Raw genomic sequence first — 21,989 nt, forward strand, 5'->3', positions numbered from 1 at the left:
CAAACCAGAATATCCATTTTATTTATTTAACCGAATTAGACCGAATCAAAGTAATTAAATTGACCGGTTTAGAAAAATCAAAATAAATTTGAATATGGTGTTGGCAAAATGAATCAATTGAAAGTGGACGAAGCTAGTGCTTCGTGCGTGTAGTGTCGGCTTCTCTCTTTCTAGAGAGAGAGAGTTTCTCTCGATTTCTCTTCTTCTTATCAAAATCAACCTTTCAGAAGGGGAGTTCTCGCCGACTTGTTTCTATCACCGGATTATTCCGATTAAGTTTCCCGAAGGTTCGGGCTTTTGACTCCGGGAAGGGGTGGTTCTCACAATACTTCTTCGCCGGCTTTTGTCTCCGGGAAGGGATGATTCCGTCACATCGTCTTCGCCGGCTACCACCAGGGTTCTCCTGGTTCCGTTTGATCATTGTTTCTTGTGGTTCTCTGCTCGATCGATTCTCCTCTTCAACCTCCGATTGATTGTTCCTTACCTTTGTTAAAGGTTGAGTCATCTTCGGGCTTATCCTTATCATAAAAGATGTTCGGTTTGCATGTAGGAATCTCGGAGGTTTTGACAGGATTGATGTCGATTGCAATTTTCAGAAACGATGTTCCGTCAGATTAGGCTGTAGGCTGAACTAGGTTGAGAACTGTACGGTTTCGATCGGTTTTCCTTGGTTTCGGCTTCGTCGGCGGCAGAGCTCTGCCGTATCACCTCTCTGGCTTCCGGGGGATGAAGTGGCTCCTCGCCTTGACGCGTGTTTCATTGATTGCCGGGCAATCGTCCACGTGGTGGGTGAAAAGTCAAGATTTCCTCCTCAACGGTTTACCTCTTTTGGGCTTGCGGCCCAAGGAACTTATGTTAATGTTGGCCCGTTTGTTTAGGCCTTTAGTTTTTTTCTTTCCAGTTCTGGACTTTGTCCCATTTTAGGCTCTGATCCTTTAATAAATCTTAGATGTCAAAAAAAAAAAAAAAAAAGAATCAATTGAAAGTGTTCGTCGCCCCCATTAAAATTTTGAAGCACGTAAAGTACACAAGCAACCAATCGAAGGTGACCATTTTGAAAGTTGGATTAACTCCCTTGAGGGATACGTGAATATACCCAAAGTTGTTACACAATATCAGGATTTACAAGATATACAAAGATCTTGTCTAAACAAAATTAGTTTGTTTGCGAAGAATATTCCATATTCTATTATCCTCCCACAGTCGAATCGTGGGATTAACGCACGGTTAGGATGGTTATGAATTCAATGAACAAACTGGCGGGGAACCCCTTTGTAAAGACATCAGCAAACTGTAACGATGACGGCATGAACATGACTTTGACCTCACCGACAGCTACCTTCTCCCTGGCGAAATGTATGTCAATTTCTATGTGCTTTGTGCGCTGGTGACGAGCTGATGTTATCACAATATACAATGGAAGCTTTGGCGATCGGATGTCCGAGCTCAAGGAAGAGATTATGGATCCATGTGAGTTCAACAACCGCATTCGCAACACCTTTATATTCTGCTTCAGCACTTGATCTGGATACAGTAGGTTGTCTTTTGGATGACCATGAGACTTAAGTTGGAGCCAATGTACATGCAGTAACCTGAGGTCGAGTGTCGATTGCCTGGACAGCCGCTCCAATCAGCGTCTGAGTAAGCAACCAAGTCGGTAATAGAGCTTTTTGTGAGTTGTTGGCCGAGAGTCTTGGTTCCTTGAAGATAGCAAATGATTCGCTTGAGAGCATGTAGATGTGGAACTCTTGGGTCATGCATATAGAGCCATATTTGGTGAACAGCGTAAGCAATATCTAGACGTGTAAACGTTAATAGTAATTAAGTTAACTTTATGAGAAATAATAGGAAGATAAATAATGTAATGGTCCAACTATGATTTTTTGTAAGCAATTGTATAGATTCTTTATGCTCAATAAAAATGTGTTCATTTATTTTTCTTATAATTTTTTTGATATATCTTACCAACTAATTTGGTTGGCCCCATAAAAACACACTTAGTATTATTGAATAGATTATATTTCCTCCGTTTCTTTTTAATTGTCATTATAGAGTATAATTTTTGTTTCAAAATAAGTGTCGTTTTATAATTTTAATGCTACATTTATTGATTTTATATCCTAATTTATTTTTCTATTAGTTGAAATGTAGTTAGGTGTATTGGTAATGATATTTTTATTTAGTAAATATACAAAATTAAATATACATTTTAATTTGTGTGCACAAGTTTAAAACGACAACTAAAATGAAATAGAGAGAACATAATAGACACTTAGGGTCTCTCCCAATACCCGTAAAGATCAGAACTGAACACGAACCGAAATTCATAAATACCCAAATGTGATCAAAATTTTTAACCTTGAAAATCCGAATAGACCTGAATCAAATCTGGTATCCGAATGCCTACCTCTCATACTTTATGTCTGAAATATTTGAAATTTTCTAGAATATTCAAATATTTATTCGAAAACCCCAAAAATGTAATATTTAATTCGAGAAATCTAAATTTTTGACTTTTCAACCAGAATTAAACAAAGAATCGGAATTGAATAGGATCCAAAATTACTTCTGATATTAGACGGTTTCCAACTTTGTTATCTGAACAGAACCGGAAACCAAAATAACCCAAACTGAACTAAATTTTCTATATTTGAACGGATCCTAAACTTCTAGAACCAAAATAATTAAACCGAATGACCATGGCTTATTCTTGATATAGCAATGATAAAAACGATCTAAAAAAAAAAAAGTAGCTACAATATACGTACACTTGCAAACATAACCAACATTTAAAGGTTTAGAATATGTTAGTTTGGATTATGTAATAGTGAGTCTCACATTGTCCATACGATTAGCAAAATATGGAACATCGTAACCTGCTATGAACGGAAATGATATCCTGCTATGAACGGTAATGATATCCAATTGCCGTTGTTGTTGCTTGGATCGCAAGAGTGATGCACTTTTGTGTCATGCCAGAGAACAGGGTACGTAGGAGTTATGTTTACTTTGTGTGTGTTCACAGAAAAATCCTTAAATAAAAGTTAAGTTGCCTAGATGATTTGGATCTTTAGGATTTTAAATAATTATGTTGTGTCCTCTTGTGGTGGCAATGTCTGTTCATTATGTTTACTAGGTTTCGACTTCTAATTGAAATATTTTTATACATCTTAGCTAAAAATATACAAAACATCAGGGATAGTAAACACGGGAAAAAGGAGCATGCAACAAATTAGATAAAACTGAAGACATCAGTTTGATTAAACAAAAACACACTTGCAAATAACAGACACATAAGTTAAACAAGAGCATGCTACATGTTGTCTGTCTTAGGTTGAAACATCTTTAGGATCTAGTTCATTGTCACCTCCGAGATTTCTGTATTTGTAGAACCAAGAGCAGACGAGAAAATATCCGAAATTCAAGACTCCGGCAACGACTAGAACCCAGTAAACATTGTCAACTCTTCCGCTGTTAATGTCATTTGGTAACCACTTGGTGGTCCTTTGGATCAGATCTATCAGAGCTGTGCTCAGATAGAAAGAGATTCCAATCACCAGTGAGGTCAATGAAGTTGCAGTGTTCCTCAGAGACTCTGGGAATTCTCCATAGAACAATTCAGTATTTCCCGGAAAATGGAAGGCCTCGCCTATCCCCACTATAACTAGAGGAGGAAACAGCCATAGCACTGACATGGGATGTCCGTTGTTTTCAACTGATTTCAGCCTCTTTGCTTCCACAACCGCAGAGACTACCATGCTTAGGATGGTGAACACCTGGCCTATCCCGACTTTTTGAAGCGGTGTTAGCCGCTTCTTGGTAATCTTCTGGTACATGGGATAGACAAGCCAGTTGTTCATTATGATAAAGGTGGATGCAGAGATCATTATTACGACTTGGAGGGAGCCAGCCGGGACTTTGAAGTGAGGACCAAGCCCACGGTCCATGACTAGAGCTTGGAGTACTATTAAGCTTGTTTGCATCGCTATTGGAGTACCAACAAATATTATGGATACCCACAGAGGAACAAGTCGGAGAATGGCTTTGAAATCTTCTACTTCCTGAACAGTGCATAGCCTCCAGATGTTGTTAACTGGGCCGTCTTTATGATTTAAATCTTCTTCGGTTTTCAAGGCTGCACGATTCAAGAACCTGCACATGTAAGTAAACCTCTTTCAGTTTCCCGAACCTCCTGGTATCCAAAAAAAAAAAAAAAAATTGTTTTCACCTATAGCTCTTGGAGGGCAGTGCAGGAGAAGTCTTGTCTTTTTCTCCAAGGCCACGGTGATAGTCTTCTTCGTTGGATGAAATGACAGCCTTTCTTTTCAGTGTAGCAGCGACTACAACACTGATCAGGCTTTTGAAAGGACTTCCCATGGGTTTCTCATGCTTGTAGACTCTCTTCCCGCAGAGGAAAACAATGAAACTTACCAAATTTGCAGCAGCGCAGAGGCCAAACCCAAGTTTCCAGCTAGCATTGTCCTGTGTGTATACAATCGCTGTTGCCCCGGTAATAGCCCCAGCATATAGTGTGAGAAAGTACCAGTTGAAGAAGCTTCCTTGATCCTTAGGTTTCTCGTATTGGTTTGCACCCGCGGATGCCAAGGTGAACCGTGTCCCACCTGCTCCACTGGTTACTAGAACTAAGGCTGTATACAAGATCCCAAGCTGGAGTTCCGATGGAGACTGACATAGATTTGATCCGGTTTCACACGGTCTAGGTTTCAATAAGTCCAAATATGCGATCAGCGTCAGGAGAAGAATGCCCTAATTAAAAAATGTTTAAAACTCCTTTAATCTTTATGTATAAGAAATTAACAACATAGAAGAGTTTTGGACTAACAGTCAGCGAGATAAAAGTAGAAGCCGAGATGACGACAATGTTTCCAAAGAAAGAATCAGCTAAAATGGCTGCTACAAGTGGCAGCATGCTGAGGCATCCATTGACAATGTTTGAAATCTGAGCAGCAGCGATGTTCTTGATGTTGAATTCCTCGATCAAGAAGACGATCAAGTTCAGTACCCATCCGAAAGAAGTTATGGACATACCTAACAATGTAGCTGCACCACATACATTTAACATAAGTTGCTGTCTTGCCTTCAAAAAAATAAAAACAAAAAACACACAAACCCATCATGAACGGTAAAGTTATCCAGCCACCGCGCTTGCTGCTTGTATCTCCAGCGTACTGCGCTTCTGTATCATCCGAAACTGGACCAGCCATGGAAGAGAACAAGAGGAGGAATCAGAAAGTATCTTTGATATTTGTGTGCGTGTGATGTTGCAGATAAAAAATCTGTATATTTATAAGCAAATGCATAATAATTATGTTGGTGCAATGATTTAGTAATGATATTCTTTAGTCCCTAAACTACCAAAATCATGTTCTGACATTCCACCTACTTATGTTCTATTCTGAAATCAGATCTGTGAACCAGCCCAAAAAGGATTTGTCTGATCTTTAATGGTCATCAGAATCCACTTCGAATAGTCTTTGTATAAACTAACCAATATAATTACAAAGACACGAGACTCACGACATATAGTGTTCAAGTCCGTTTGTCTTAGTTCCAACTAGATTTTGATCCGCGAAACCATGCAGATGTTTGTTTTCAATTTTCTATACATAAATTATTGTTTTTAAACATCAGTGGTATATATTTTTAATGTTAATTATATATTTAAATGTTTATATAAATATTTCAAATACAATAATTTTATAATTTACATGTTATAATTAATCAATTGTTTAAAACCGTATGTATTTTCGTTTTTATTATATATTTATCTTATTGCATTTGCATTTAGTTATTAAGCAAATTAATAATATATTCATGAGAAAATATATTTGAAAATTATTTTGTATTTAATTTATACTAAATTCTGGCCCGTGTTTCAAAGTTGTATTTCCTTTTACTAATATTTTATGCTTATTCATTTTAAATAATATATTATTGTATATACAAAAGTCCAAGATATGTTTATTTTTTGACATGTATTATATGGTTTGCTCATTTTAAGCTGTTTTATCATCATATTATATTTTTAAAATAAATAATTTATATTTATGAAAATAAAATTTATAAATTTATCAATTGAATATACATTTATCATATTTATTTAAGTATAATAATTGTATTTTAACATGATCATGACTATAATTGTATTTATACATGTATTATATAGTTTGCTAATGTTAACCCATCTTATCAATGTATTAGATTTTATTTTTGAACATAAATATTTTATACTTACAAAAATAAAATATATAAAATTTATAAATTTAATACAATTTTATTATATTTAGCTCAATTATGATTATATAATATATAAATATTATAGAATTATTCATTTTATAAACGATTACTGAATTTATTTATGTATAATAATATTTCAAACTAATTTCGAACATAGTGAAAATATTTAAATATAATTTTGAAAACGAAGATCTTGTAGAAATCTTTTAAAACAAACTAGATTTTGACCCGCACGGACGTGCGGGTGTATTTTTAAAAAAAAATATGATGCTATTTGATTTTTATGTCACTATTTAGGGTTGGACAAAAAACTCGAATTCGAAGAATCAAACCGATTCCAATCCGAATAAGTAGTACTAAATCCGAACCGGAATTGATTAAATATCCGAATTATTCAAAATTTTGGTATTTGAAGAACTGAAACCTAATCCGATCCGAACCGAAGTATTTTGGGTATCCAAAATAGATTTATATACTTATATATATTAATTATTTTTAGATTTAATATATATTAAAACATCCATAATATATATGATACTTTTAAGTTCACATAAACTCTTGAAAATATATACAAATAATCAAATGTAAATATCTTAAATAGTTAAAAAATACTCAAAACTCCAAAAATACTTAAATAATTATTAATTCTCTATCCAAGTATTTAAACCAAACCTATTTAAATTGGTTATCCAAATCCGAACCAAATCCGAAAAGATCTGAACTGAACACGAAATCCCAAAAAGATCCAAAAACCCCTAATCACTATTATATATATATATATATATATATATATATATATATCCTATATGTGTCATCATAGGTTACAAAATATGTCTTATCATATAATTAATCGTATTTTATATGTACCATCAAATAAGTTTTCTTATAATTAATAATATTGTATACGTACAATCATATAAATAATCACATATATTATATTTTAAAATTTAATGTGAAATATAAAAACCATAATTTAAGTTGGTGTTTGAAATTGGGCTTTGTGTTGTATTTTTCTTATATATATTGAAAACATTTTTATAATAGTTATTGAAAAATATGTTAGTAAAAATCAAATTTTGAATCTATTTATATTTTTGAATAATTTTTTGATATAAATCAATTTTAAATTATTATTTTGATTTGAATATATATATATCAAGTAACATAGACCCATTACTTTTTAATATAATATAATTGACTTCCAATTTTTTTTATTAGCATAAACCCATTATTTTTTTAGTAGCATAAGCCTATTATTTTGTTTCTAATTTACTGCTCTCCAAACAGTATTATTTTTTTAACTAATATATATATTACCAAACAATCTCAATGTGTACTTCAACTTTAATAATATATACTAGATTTTGACCCGCGCTTTCAAAGCGCGGGATTATCTTATTTTGAAATATATTTTATTTATAACATGTATAACATGTATATTTTTTAATCAGTGTTTTATGTTATATTTTTAGTAGTGGTTTTATATAATTAGGATGATAAGTAACTATATATAAATATAAAAATATATAATCTTGATGCTAATATAATAGTATAGATGTATACATATATATATATATATGTATTAATAGTTGAGAGGTTTTGAAAGAGTTCAAATATTAAGTGGGTTTTTTTAATATTATCAGACATATTTTACTTCTTGATGTACTCTTGACTGTCCTTATTACTTTCATACGGCATTAGAGTTTTGTCATCCCCAGTATCCCTTACAAAAATATACTCTCAAAGTTAGTATGATAGACAAATAACTACTGTAAAATAAACAAAAGATCATCCCCTTACATATCTTTAAATGCTTCTGCGTCTGGTATTGCAGGGTTGATGATTATTTGAGAAGCATCAAAGGAGTTAGAGATTTGTACTTCTCCTGTTGTGGATACGATTTAGTAGATTAGATATTAGACAGGCTTATGTATATAATAATTGTTATTTTTTTAACGAAATCTATAGGAGTTCAAATATGTACCTCTAAACTTTCCAATTTTTGCAAACCTCAGAAGCAAAGTAACCAAACCATCGTCTTGATTGCAGGCAGAATGGAGAGTGTCGGTTAACTTGCCCCAAATACAGCATGGTATTCTTGAATCACTACCTCACAAGTAAAAAAAGCGAGGTTAGTTGTGATTATGTCACTCGAAAATAATTGATTGGATTGAATTTAGATGACAGAAAAAATTACTTGATGTCTCTTAGGGTGAACTCTAGTTTTTTACGCTGGTTTCCACCAGCACATTGAATAGTTTCGACAGCATACCACAATCCAAAACTTGGCCCAGCACATCTGTTTATAAAACATTGAAAAGTTATTAAATGTAGCAAGTACACAATTTAATTGCAGAAGCTATCCATTACGTATTTACCTATTAGGTATTTTTCATCAAGAGTTCCAGATAGAACGCTTTGAAAATCGACCAAATTAAGATATAAGTCATCATTCATGAAATTGGACCAACTAACGACTGTTGCTTGATTAAATGAAATCTTGCAGATATGGTTTGTTGTGCGATATGCTCCTCCAGCAGGCCTGACTTGGAAGTTTCTGATGTTGCGCCATACTCCAACCAGAAGAAGTCTTCCTTTACTCTCAAAGTAAGTCTTTTTGCAGCTTGCATGGATTTTATGCCCCTTGTACATGTTACAATTAAATAAAATAGAAATATTAACATCATTTAATATCAATGCTCAAGTTACACAATTTTTTTAAAAAAAACACTATTCTATTGAAAAAGTTTGGATTGCTTACATTCTCATCAGCCAATATGAATTCCATGGTTTCCCCCCCCCCCCCCCCCCCCCCCCCCCCCCTGATTGATGTTTTGTGACCAGGAATGTAGAAACCTTGACATGAACCATTTTAGTAGTGTGCTTTGGCTTCAAGTCGCTGATGGCGGTGATTTGTTCAGTAGAATCATTTGCTGTGTTGTTGAGCGCTTTAGAAGCCATTCTTTTGGTTTTGCGGTATGAGTGTTTTAGGATGAGGCGTGGGTATTTATAATAGGAAGAGGTTATAGGAAGAGTAGATTAGGTTATTTGAAAACTTGTAGGCTACTCTAAATATTTGCGAGATCTTTATCGTTAATAGTACTAAATGCAGTTACCAGAAATGTTTAAAATATATTCTGTGAGTAAGTTACACGCAATCTAGATTATAGGAAGATATTTCTGAACTTTGAATGTAGCCTCTGTGTATCTTCATTTTCTAAATTTGGTTATACATTTATTTGCACCGTGATTGTAGGCGCTACATACCTTCCACCTTTTAATCGGAAAATCTTATAGGGAATATTATGTTGTTAAAATTATAGTTACAATAGATATGGTATCGAAACTCTATATTAGGAAAAAACAATCAGTTATTTTAAAATAAACCGTATCTATTAGATATGGGATTGGTTAATTTTTAAAATAATTGAATAAACTAACCATTAGGTTATGTTTTAAAAATCTTTATCTGTAAAAAACATGAGAATGCGTATGAATACGTTAGGGTATAAGGTTTGAAAAATATTATTAGTATAAATAAGTCATATTTTTATTTTTATTTGCACACGTGCGTTGTTTGTAAGTTTTTTTTCATCTTTTAAGCCTTTTCATTTTAGGGTATAGGGTTTGAAAAAAGATGAAGATGGTTTCATGTTATAGGGCATTGATGATGTTTTAAAAAATAAGGATTATTCAGGTATGCATACGGTTTGGGCCTTTATAGTATGCATTCGGCATGGGCCTTAAGTAATTGACGATTTGTAAAAAAAAAATTAAAAGGAATGGCATTTGGTGGTAAATAAGTTGAAAAGACAGGGGCAGAATCCTAGGAGGGATTCTGCTTTAATAGTATAGATTTGTTAGAATTTTAAAGTAAATATATTTATATTTAAAATGAAAAGATATCAAAAGATATTATGATTAAAGTATTTTAAAGATTCTATGTATTATTAGTCTTAATAAAATACATTTAATAAGATTTCTAAGTGATGGTCCAAATTAAAAAAAAATTACACATGAAAGAAGTCATGACTTCTTTTTTTTTTTGACAGCAGACTCATGTTGACTCTGTAAACCAAATTGGTAACTCCGCATCCATGTGAACGACGAAGAACGTTTGTTTCCTACCACTGCGTGCTAAGCTATCCGCCCGTTTATTCTCCGTTCGGAGAACATGAACGATGTCTGAGTTTAGAAAACTTCCTCTTAAAACCTTAATATCTTCTAAGTAGCTTTCAAATGCTGGTCATTCCTCTGGTTCCGAAACCATCTTCACCAGCTGAGAACAATCCGTTGCAAATGTTACTTGAAACTGTCTTAAGTTCTTTATACATTCCATTGCCCAAATTAATGCTTCCACCTCCGAATGCAGGGGTGAAAGACTTGCTCTGACATTTTTTGCCCCTAATAAACCATCAAAACCCGGCAAAGTACTATACCAGCCTTGGCCGGAAAAAACCTCCTTATCCTTCCATGATCCATCTATGAAACACCATGTTCCTTGGGTTACTAAAGTGGAACTAGGTTGTACCTGGTGCCCCCTCGTTGGATCACGTGCTACCTGCGCCTCAGCCCATAGCGATGATTCTAATTTTGTTTTTTGAAGTGTTTCCTTGGATCTATATCCCAATTACTGAAAACTTTATTATTCCTTCTCTTCCATATATACCATAATATCCAGGCAAATTGATGATCCTCCATCTTAGGTTAACCCGCCAAAAAAGATGATCCATATTAGCGAAAAAGGAGCTAATAGGAAAAATATTGGGAGGCGATGGTATCTTGAATAATGCCCACACTTGACGTGTTGGAGGGCATTCAAAGAACACATGGTTTATTGATTCCTCCGGGTCGCCGCAACGAGCACAACATATATCCCCTTGTATCCCTCTCGACTTTAGATTTTTCATAGCCGCTATACATCCTGAGAGAAGTTGCCATAAGAAATGCTTTATCTTCGGGAAACATCGCACTTTCCAACAAAACGCTTTTAGGGTATCCACTGTAACTTTTATTTTAATATATAAGACTAGATCTCGACCTACGCAACTGCGCGAGAGTTTATTTTCATTTATTTTTATATAAACATTTTGTTTTCAATTCTACATTGGTATATATTAGTATAATATATGAGGTGTGTCTATCATTTTTTAAAACATAATAATTTTATCGTATATTTTTTTATATTGAATTGGTTGTTTCGAAATCACGGTTTTTTCTTGAAAGGTTGATAATTATTTAGTTTCTATAATCTAGTAGACATATTATTTAGTTCCTATAATCTAGAAAGTGAGTTATTTAAATCTATGATAATGATAAGATTAGAAATTAAATGTAACATGATTTTCTAGTAATTGGTCCATTTTTAATAAAAAAATTGCACACGAGTTAAGGCCGTGACTACTCTTAAACTCTTTTAATATATAAGATATCTTTTATATAATTTAATCAATATACTTACGAAGACACAGGGCTCACAGCCACATATAGTGTTTCAAGATGCCATTGCAGAAAGTTACAAAAAAAAAAAGTTGCCATTGCAGAGCACTGAGAAAGCAGAACAAACGTGAAACGTGTATGATAAATAGATAATTCTTTTCTTTTTGACGACAAAAAAATAGATAATTCTTAAAAACTATATATAAGGAAATTCAGAATAATTTTTTTCCATTGAAACGTTCTCAGCTGTCATCCAAATAATACCTAACCCACTCTTTCACATTTATGCTCTGTTGTCGTTTTCAAACATTTGGTTGGTGCCTCTTAGAGGAGTACTATGATTCTTACCAATATGAACGGGAGGGAAATGATAATTAACGCGAATCCACTCTTTTGTTTAACACAGTTTTATTAAATTACAGTACATTATAGAAGAATATGACAAAACAATAATAATGAGAAACTAATGGTATTTTTACAGCGGAAAATAGCAAAGATAAACATGATTAATGATACATTAGCAATACCAATCCATGTAACCTAATTCTTTTGATAACAATCTATACTATTAATTATGTTGACCCTCAAAAGTTTGTTCGTTTAATACCCAACGAACTTCTTTTTTGCTAAACTGTAAATATCATAAATAATTGAAGATTCTACAAAATAATAATCTAAGATCTGTTCCAACCTGGCAAAAAGAAATAAAAACAAGTTGGAACAATAAGCAAGCAATAAGCAAAACATGTTACACTATCATCTCAACCACACTTGCATTAAGGACCTGAATCTTTTGCGAGATCTTCTAGCAGAAATAATGTTCCGCATCTCTTTATCGATAGCTTGGAACATCATTGGAGCCGGAAGCCGGATTTTGCTGTGGACGACGTTATTCCTTTGCTTCCACAGGTGAAACACCACCGATTAACTTGCTAGCTTGCGAAGTAGAGTCACCTTTTTTGAAGAGGATGATCGGATCCAAGACAGAAGTTCAGCCCAATTTGTAAAACGTCTCGCGGAAGAACGACAACGCCTAAACACCTCCAGCCACACACTGAAACTATACTGACAAGTAATAAACAAGTGGCCTCTGGTTTCTATGGCAGAGGAACAAAGAACTTCTCTAAGAAAAAAGATTTGATGAGTTATCAAGACCTAAATACTAATATTATTATTGAACTTCCAAATACAAAAACAAAAATCTCTAAAAGTTCATAAAGAAAACGCTAATCTTATTCATTTTTGCATGTCTTACATAAACGAAATATAATAGATTTGGTTCGTTGGGAAGTGGGGACCTATTGTTGATGAGGACTATTCATGGAAAATCTCTTTCTGGATCCAACTAACCGGCCTACCACTTCATCTATGGACTGACAACAATCTAAAGAGCATCGGAAATAAAATGAAAAAAATGGTGCAAACACTAGTTTCAAAAAAAAAAATGGTGCAAACTGTTGACATAACAGAGGGAAGGATATTAATTGGTCGACATAGAAGATAGCCAAAAGCCTCTCAAGTTATCCAGGAAAATCAAGTCAAAGGATGGAGAGATTTCTGTCTTGCACACAATTAAAACTGTAGAATAAAATGGTGATGCCTTTAAGGGACTAGTTCATTAAAGGCCCATATAATCCAACTTAGGCCCATTTAAGTATAGCCTCCTCGCTGAAACCGCACCAAACCCTAAGTATAAATACCTTCACTACACTCATCCTCCTCCCTCACGCCATTTTCAGATTTTCATCAGAAGAAGAAAAAAAAACCCTAAAAGAGTCTCTCTCTCCCAATACCTTAACAATGGCCGAGGGACTCGTACTCAAGGGCACAATGCGCGCCCACACCGACATGGTCACCGCCATCGCCACACCGATCGACAACTCCGACATCATCGTCACGTCATCCCGCGACAAATCCATCATCCTCTGGAAACTCACCAAGGACGAAAAGTCCTACGGCGTCGCGCAGCGCCGCCTCACAGGCCACTCTCACTTCGTCGAAGACGTGGTCCTCTCCTCCGACGGCCAGTTCGCCCTCTCCGGAAGCTGGGACGGCGAGCTCCGTCTCTGGGACCTAGCCACCGGCGTCTCCACTCGCAGATTCGTCGGACACACGAAAGACGTCCTCTCCGTGGCCTTCTCCGTCGACAACCGTCAGATCGTGTCCGCCTCTCGTGACCGCACGATCAAGCTCTGGAACACGCTCGGTGAGTGTAAGTACACGATCTCGGAAGCTGATGGTCATAAGGATTGGATTAGCTGTGTGAGGTTTAGCCCCAACACGCTTGTCCCCACCATTGTCTCCGCGTCGTGGGATAAGACCGTGAAGGTGTGGAATTTGCAGAACTGTAAGCTGAAGAGCTCTCTCGCGGGGCACTCTGGTTACCTCAACACTGTGGCGGTTTCGCCTGATGGTTCTTTGTGTGCGAGTGGCGGGAAAGACGGTGTGATATTGTTGTGGGATTTGGCTGAGGGGAAGAAGTTGTATTCTCTTGAGGGTGGATCGATTATTCACTCGCTTTGTTTCAGTCCGAATAGGTACTGGCTGTGTGCTGCGACGGAGAGTAGTATTAAGATTTGGGATCTTGAGAGTAAGAGTGTTGTTGATGAGTTGAAGGTTGATCTTAAGGCTGAGGCTGAGAAGTGTGATGGTGGTGTCGGAACTGGTAACCAGAAGAAGGTACGTGTCGTTGTTCATTTAATTGGGATTGCACCAAAGTTGAAATTTTGGTTAGGAGTGGCTTACGTAGATTAGAGGAACCATTTTCCAACATAACTCTTTAGTTATGTCTGAGACTTTTATTAACTAAAATTGGTATAATGGGAAAAAAATGCAGGTGAACTACTGCACAAGCTTGAACTGGAGTGCAGATGGAAGCACATTGTTCAGTGGTTACACTGATGGAGTTGTCAGGGTCTGGGGTATTGGTCGTTACTAGAGACATGAGTGTCAGAGAACTTTGGCTGTCTTTGTTTTCTCCAGTTTTTCTAGGCTCGATTGTTTTGAAGTTGTCTTATTTATAAACCCCTCCCAGACCTTTATATTTTGGCAATTTTTGTTTAATTCCTTCCATAAGAATGTGACTCCTCTCCATTCTTCATTTCCACCGCCAGTAAAACAGCAAGCTGTTGTAGACAGCATATTTTAAGAATACCATTCTTACTAGCAAATCAAAGTTCTCAAGACATGGTCTATGTCTCTACGCCATACATACTTATTATTAGCCTATAATTTATAAACATAAGAGACTGGGACAATCAGCAGAGCATGGTATCGAAGTTGAGAACAATTAATACCCATACTGAATAGTTCCTGATACAAAAGCTTAGCTCCATAAGGCACATTCACCATCACCACATAGTCTGAAGATTCGCATAGCCTACAGTATGGTCCTCTGATCCTTCTTCCACTGCTTGCCGCCCTCTCTATCACATTACGGTTCCTGCATATGTACATCTGTGAAGAATCACTTAAGACTGAAGAGACGCTCGTGCATGTTAGCTGAAGCACCGTGAGCAATTAGGCAGTCTCGCTCGATTTCTCCAAACTTGATTCCACCAAACCTGTTTCTGTCTGTAACTGGCTGGCGAGTGAGCGGGTGTACTGGTCCAGTATTCCTAAACTTGACTTTGTCCTCTGCCATGTGGTTAAGTGCTGGTAGAAAGTTGGGCCTATGAATATGAGTGAACGCATGCGATGGAAGTAACTCAAGCACCTTGCCACCATCTGTATCGAAAGTGGGCTTCTCTGAACTTCACAGTCGCGTATCTCCACTCATGGTCCTTGTTCTGCGTTGGGTCAAACGACGACTCCACAAGCAACTCACCGAAAGACTCAAACACGATCTGACGCCCGTGTTGAACGAAGAAGTTGTAGGAGTTGAGCTGATGACTTATGAGTCCATACTCTTCAAAGAACGACGTAGCAGCTTTCCTACAAAACCTTTGGAGAAAAGGCTCTCCTATATATATCGTATAGATCGATCTCCGTAGCAGCCTCTATCTCGTCAATGTCCATCTCCGTCATACCTTCAAGGCTTCAACACACTGTAACGAAACCTAAACAAAACCCGAAAACGATATCGTTTAATATCATGAATTACAAATATGCATGTTTCGATCGATGGTGCAGTCAATGACGAAACGTTCTCTACAACGACATAAACTGAAATCATAATCTCGGGAAATTTCATAGCAGAATCACAGCCTGGTAAAGAAAATGGTTACCTATATGTCGCTTTTGTGTGTTACTCTGTTAGACCGACTCCGATGGGTCAGTAAAACACTAAATTTGGTGTAAGTTCATCTCTAATGGGACACTAAAAATTACACCATCCCACTAAATTTGGTGTAAAGTAAATTTGGTGTAATACTATTCATCACACTAAATATTTAATATACATATTTTATTTTTTACATTTAATAATATAGCTCAATTATTATTTTTAATTACTTCAAATTTGTAACTAAACATAAATATTGTATTATTTGTACTTTTTAATTAGTTTTATAAATTAAATTTTTTTATTTTATTTTTAAGTAAGAAATCACTAAATGGTAATATTTTATATTATTAAAATAAAATATCATTGAACTTTATACTTTATTTTTAATACTATAGGCTGGATAAGATTAAAATGCATATTAAATTTGAAATAATAAACTCAAAACATAAAATAAATATATTATTTTGTATAATATTGTTAAACCGAAAATTCATATTTTAATATATATATACATTAAATACATATATTATTTTGTATAATATTGTTAAACCGAAAATGCATATTAATTAAACTTTCATAAATAATAGTTTGTAATTTTTAATATATATATATACATTAAATACATAAAAGTATAATATTGTTAAACCGAAATATAAATATAAATAAATTATATAAACGTAAAATTACAAAATTTTAACAAATATAATATCTATGTGTGATAAATAATTATCTATCAATTATAAATAAAAATAAAATTATTAAAACTGAAAAACATTAATAATATATAATATTACTTTTGGTGTAATATTTGGTGTCATAGTTGGAGATGACACAAAAAATATGACACCAAAACACCAAATTTGATGTAATTTTTACATCATATTTGGTGTCGTGGTTGGAGATTGCCTTAGTTCCAGAAAAAAAAGGGTAATATATGTGGATTGCCGGAAAAAAATATGTGAATTTGACGAATAGCTTAACAGCCTATCATTTCCTTACATTTTTTTAGTCAACCAAATAAAACTCGTGTTGCATAATACGAAAATAAGGCATAAATTTTCAAATAAATATATAACATCTACTTTAAAACTTGTAAAAAGAAATTCAAAAGAAATGAAACAAAATATAACATATTGAAATATACTCCATATATGAGCTTCAATTTTTTGAAAGTTGTAAGAGTGGCAAAATGCAAATTTTTTGCTAATTGAACCTTTTATTATTTGCGTTGAAACGTCAAAGAAGGATATAGTTCAAGGTACAATTCATTCCTTATAATAGACAACAAACTGACCAAAACGACCATAAACTCTTCAAACGATCAACTCCGAACCTTACAATCTAAATGCATCCATGAACGCATGCGAGATCATTTCTTGTTTCGATTCAGAAGTTGCATAAACCATTGTGCAGACATCTTAGGGTACCTCTTCAGGGTCTTGTAATCAACATAGACGATCCCGAACCTTTACAATAAAGAAAAAAAAAATACATAAACAACAATGCTTCCATGTCCTCAGAAATATCGCACATAATCATTGATTTAACTTAACTAGCGTATACCTTGAAGTATATCCTGACAGCCATTCGAAATTATCAAGCAATGACCAAGCGAAATATCCCTTCACATTGGCTCCATCATCCACAGCTTTCTTAAGTTGAGTTAAGTAATCTTTATAGTACTTGATTCTCGTTGTGTCGTGTAGTCCTTGAGCTAGAGTAACGTTGCCTGGATCATCCATACCTATAAATGTATATAACATTTATTAGACGTCAATACTTCTATAGTTTTTTTTAGAAAAATAGTACAAAATAAAGAAAACTATAGTAAGAGATTTGTGTGTCTTTTATACCATTTTCGGAGAGAATCATAGTTGGGTTGCCGTAATGTTCCTTCATGTACATCAAGGCTTTGTACATTCCCCATGGTACGTTGTATAACCAATACGAGTACGCCTATGGTAAACGGATTTAAATTTAATTTACTCACTAACTAATTAGAGTTAAAAGAACATCAGCAAAGGTCATGTAAAGCTCACCCTTGGACCGATTGGCTTCCCCAGCTTTGCATCTGTAAGTATATTAACGAAAAAAGAATTGCAAATAAAAACTCAAAATCTACAGATAATAGTCATATGGAATGTTCCAAGAACTTACACCCGAAAGTAGCATTCCAATCTTGTTGGTAACCCAGCTCCTTAGGTATGGTGGCGTTATGAGTATCTGACATGAAATAAGTTGTGTATTGGTTTATTCCCACGAAATCTATGGAACCTTTCACCATTTTCACTTCCTCCTCTGTAAATTTCGGAAGCCTATCTTTCACGATATACTGCATTGTCTGTGGATACTCTCCGTATACTATTGGGTGAATAAACCTTCCAACATTATTAAAAAGTGTATTCTTGTAAGCCTCCAAAAGAAAAGAAAAAAGAGTAATTGAAAAACATGAGTAATTTAGATGTTTTAGCGCTTTAAACATTTACCATCCGATATGGAAGTCTCTTGCCCTTTGAGCTGCAAGATAATCTGCTTTACTTCTAGTAAGCGGCTCATACCAAACGAAATCTAGAAGAATCCCAATTCTTCCTTTTTGTTTCGCCTGAAAATTTTCACACAAAAAACGAGTACTTAGTAATTACTAATTAGTTCGACAAAAGAGTCATATATGTTTCATCACACCAATAAAAATCCACTTATAAGTTGTTGTTTACTTGGTAATATTTGCGGTATCTTTGGGCGGCTGCTGCATGGGCCAAGATAAGGTGATGGGAAACAATGTATGGCTCAGTACCTGAGTTCCCCTGTGTGCAGTTTCCATATGATTTAGAGCATCTACCCGGTGCGAATATACCATTATCATAACCTAAGGCAGCTACCACACGCGGTTCATTAAACGTCATCCAGTTTTTCACTCTGTCTCCAAATATATTGAAGCAAAACTCTGCGTAATCCGCAAAATCATTCCTGAAAATTTGCATCAATCAAAGATTACAACTTTAATCCGGTTATTGATTTGCATTTGAGATCAAGAAGAGTATGCGTATATATGTAGTTAGAACTTGGTGCTTACACAACTTGTCTACCAAGCAAGCCTTTATACTTCTTTTCCAAAGCCAATGGAAGATCATAATGGTACAGATTTGCATACGGTGTAATCCCTAGGTATTCAATTATATATTCGTTATATTATAGTGTTCAAAAAAAAAATCGTTATATTATTTTTTTCTAATCAAAATCAGTTTTATATGAATGTGTTATAATTTTATACCTTTTTGGATCAAATAATCGATCAATCGGTTGTAATAATCAACTCCTTTCCAGTTGATTTTACCGGTTCCCTCTGTATTCATAAAGCTTGAAGTTATACATGAATCTTGATCTAAAATATAAATCATAAATGATTACTAATATACCAGGGAATATTCTGGACCATGAAATAGAAAATCTATAAGCATCGAAATTAAGTTTCTTCATCAAATCCACATCTTCCTGAAATGTGATTATCATGAACACACATGTAAATATAAAATACATACTTATAATGATTCACTTACAAAAAAAGTATTTGAATCCTTAACCTCAGCCGCTTTAGTACCTTGTAACGATGATATTGATCCACTGTTAGCTCAGCCGTGGCATTCTTGGCGATAGTCCCTGTTTAATTTTGTTTATATCATTATTAACTAACCAATCATTGGTATTATGATTTGTTTCATTCAAAAACAAAAGATATTATGATTATGTAAGCAAACAAGAAAAATATGTTTGAAATGTAGTTTACCAGGAATCTTGACGAAGGCGTCCCAAATGCTTGGGCCACGACCATCTTGATGAGTTTCGCCTTCGACTTGATAAGCTGACGTGGCTGTTCCGAACAAGAAGTCCTTTGGAAAACTCTGTCTACTTAGACCGCCGGTGTCCAGTTTAATCTTCTCTCCGAACGGTGAGGATTCGCCGGAACTGAGAAAACAGAGGAGGATGAGGGCAAGAAGAAAGAGAAGCCACGGAGGTGCAATGAGGTGTCTCATGGTGGTGAGTGAGTTCTGACTGTTTGTTTGAGGATGATACAACTCGTGTGTCTTTAAAGGTTATTTATAGGCTCTTTTTAAGATTTTATTTTCAAAATAATAATAATACAATGATTGACAGATATGTGAGGATGTAATTGAGTGATTCTTTACCATTTGGATAAGATTATAGTTTGATTTAAATTATGGTTTTAAAATATTAATGGTTTATGATTATGTAATATTTTTGGAGGTTGGATATTATGAAAAATCTAGTACAGTTAAAACTCTATAAATTAATAATACTTGCACTATGATAATTTATTACTTTATAGTTTATTAATTTATTTAAAAAAATTATTCTGTGAAATTACATTTTAAGAGTGTTATTATTTAGAAAAATGAAAAATATTTCATTCACGATATTATATATTGATAGAAGTTTATAAATTTAAATTTCATTTTTTTGATTAAAGTATTTGATATATTTTATGTATATTGACTATATTAATACACTTTTATATGATGTTTAACAAAATGAAATAGAAATCAAAGATAAAATTTATTTAGAAGAAAATAAACAACAAAATGTTTTATGTATGTTTATATAAAATATTATATACAGTAATTATTGATTTATGATTTTAACGAGATTATATGTTTACCTAAACCTTTTCTAAATACTATTATTTCGTTATTTTAACGAATCATGTTATATTTCACATCGGTTTAACAAGAGACCAGAAAAAAAATATAGTTATTTATCATATCTATTATTTTATCAAATATTAATTTATAAGGTTTTTACTGTTGTACAAACAGTAAAATTGATTTGTAAGATGAATAAAATGAAAAAAAAAATGTGGATGTTCCACCAGTTTCAGATTTTTAGACTAAAAAATATATACAATTTCGTCAACAAATCTCCAAAATTTGGTAAAGATTCTTGGTCAACGGAAAATTTGGTAAAATATCTTTACATAAATAAGTAAGTTTAAAATACAAAACTCAGTACCTTTTTTGTCAAATTCTGATAAATGTTAAATCAGAAGTTTTTTTGTAAAATTAAAATTTATTCATCCAGAAAGAAAAAAATTTACGAAAACATGAATTAAATGTATAACAAAACTCAAATCCGGCTTGTTATAAACTTATAAATAAAACCAGAAACAGAGCCACACAATTAAAAAAACAGAGCAATACAATCAAAAACAGAGCAAGTAGGCGGAAAAGCCAGAGGAAGGTAAAATTATTGACACGTTTTACGTGATTATCCATTTTAATGTAACGTATAATAACATTTTCAAAGTACGTATCTCATTAAATAAGTATGTAACGAAAAAAAAAAAACAACACTAAAGAATAGTAGTACGTAGGATTCCAGTCCAGACATTGTTTGTTTTTATCGTGCTGCGAATCAATGGGAGTAATATTACAGGGATTCTTCTTGTCTTTTGTTTTCCCACAAAAATATTACTGGATCTTGTAAATTATGATCCGCTAAGTTTATACATACAGTATAACATCTTTAAATTAATACTCTACAAATTAATATACACTAAAAATCTCTATAAAATAATATAATTTTATAATTCCAAATTGAATTTTTGGTTCAATTAGTATGTCGATAAACTAATATCTCTATAAATTAATAAAAAAATTATAGTTTTGGTGTAGTCCCAACATTATTAATTTATAGAGTTTTCACTATAGTTTCAAATGAGCGTGTGTGTCTAATGTCCGAGCTATGTATATAATGATTCTTAAATTTTGGAGGTCATCAAGTCAAGACAACAATATATATATTACACTGGTTTTTAAAAATGTGGAGATTCAAGATCAGTGTCTCACTTTGTTATGTGCATATCACCTCTACGGACTTTATGTCAATGACCAGTGTATCCCTTATATATTAATAGAGAAATATTTTAAAAAAATTGTAATCTTAAGTTTATAATAATTACAAAAAGGATTTGTTGAGTTGTCAGTTTGTCACTTAATTATAATATCAATTTACCTTCTGTGACAGTTTTACAATCAATTGAAAATTTTTTTGT

The 21,989-nt window shown here is 33.7% G+C and overlaps 3 protein-coding genes and 1 long non-coding RNA gene across 6 annotated transcripts; 2 read left to right on the forward strand and 2 right to left on the reverse strand.

The window, feature by feature from the left end:
- Positions 1–3,144: 3,144 nt before the first annotated feature.
- Positions 3,145–11,930, reverse strand: LOC103838808 (protein NRT1/ PTR FAMILY 2.3). 3 transcript variants are annotated; one of them, XM_033276693.1, is made up of 5 exons: positions 11,720–11,930; positions 5,154–5,212; positions 4,844–5,061; positions 4,229–4,767; positions 3,145–4,152 (listed from the first exon to the last, which is right to left on the reverse strand). In XM_033276693.1, exons 3-5 carry the CDS (start codon positions 5,045–5,047, stop codon positions 3,330–3,332), a joined length of 1,566 nt encoding a protein of 521 aa, XP_033132584.1. In that variant the 5' UTR covers positions 5,048–5,061; positions 5,154–5,212; positions 11,720–11,930; the 3' UTR covers positions 3,145–3,329. The 3 variants fall into 3 exon arrangements, with proteins under 3 accessions (XP_033132584.1, XP_018509504.1, XP_018509501.1); XM_018653988.2 differs by lacking the exon at positions 11,720–11,930 and adding an exon at positions 5,405–6,173 and having other exon boundaries at positions 5,132–5,212; XM_018653985.1 differs by lacking the exon at positions 11,720–11,930 and adding an exon at positions 5,377–5,410 and having other exon boundaries at positions 5,132–5,212.
- Positions 7,628–9,775, forward strand: LOC108869466. The gene is made up of 2 exons (XR_004450065.1): positions 7,628–8,389; positions 8,765–9,775. It is a non-coding gene; the product is annotated as an uncharacterized LOC108869466 (long non-coding RNA).
- A 1,477-nt stretch (positions 11,931–13,407) lies between the features above and the next one.
- LOC103838815 (receptor for activated C kinase 1C) lies at positions 13,408–14,829 on the forward strand. Its single transcript, XM_009115267.3, has 2 exons — positions 13,408–14,376; positions 14,534–14,829. Exons 1-2 carry the CDS (start codon positions 13,498–13,500, stop codon positions 14,633–14,635), a joined length of 981 nt encoding a protein of 326 aa, XP_009113515.2. The 5' UTR covers positions 13,408–13,497; the 3' UTR covers positions 14,636–14,829.
- Positions 14,830–17,102: 2,273 nt separating this feature from the next.
- On the reverse strand, positions 17,103–20,003 carry LOC103838824 (beta-glucosidase 44). Its single transcript, XM_009115275.3, has 12 exons — positions 19,707–20,003; positions 19,521–19,579; positions 19,339–19,414; positions 19,194–19,265; positions 18,996–19,083; positions 18,637–18,889; positions 18,409–18,524; positions 18,080–18,300; positions 17,962–17,993; positions 17,776–17,878; positions 17,486–17,666; positions 17,103–17,388 (listed from the first exon to the last, which is right to left on the reverse strand). Exons 1-12 carry the CDS (start codon positions 19,951–19,953, stop codon positions 17,292–17,294), a joined length of 1,545 nt encoding a protein of 514 aa, XP_009113523.1. The 5' UTR covers positions 19,954–20,003; the 3' UTR covers positions 17,103–17,291.
- Between the last annotated feature and the right edge of the window lie 1,986 nt (positions 20,004–21,989).

Source organism: Brassica rapa, chromosome A01 (assembly GCF_000309985.2).
Source record: "Brassica rapa cultivar Chiifu-401-42 chromosome A01, CAAS_Brap_v3.01, whole genome shotgun sequence".
NCBI classification, from domain to species: domain Eukaryota; kingdom Viridiplantae; phylum Streptophyta; class Magnoliopsida; order Brassicales; family Brassicaceae; genus Brassica; species Brassica rapa.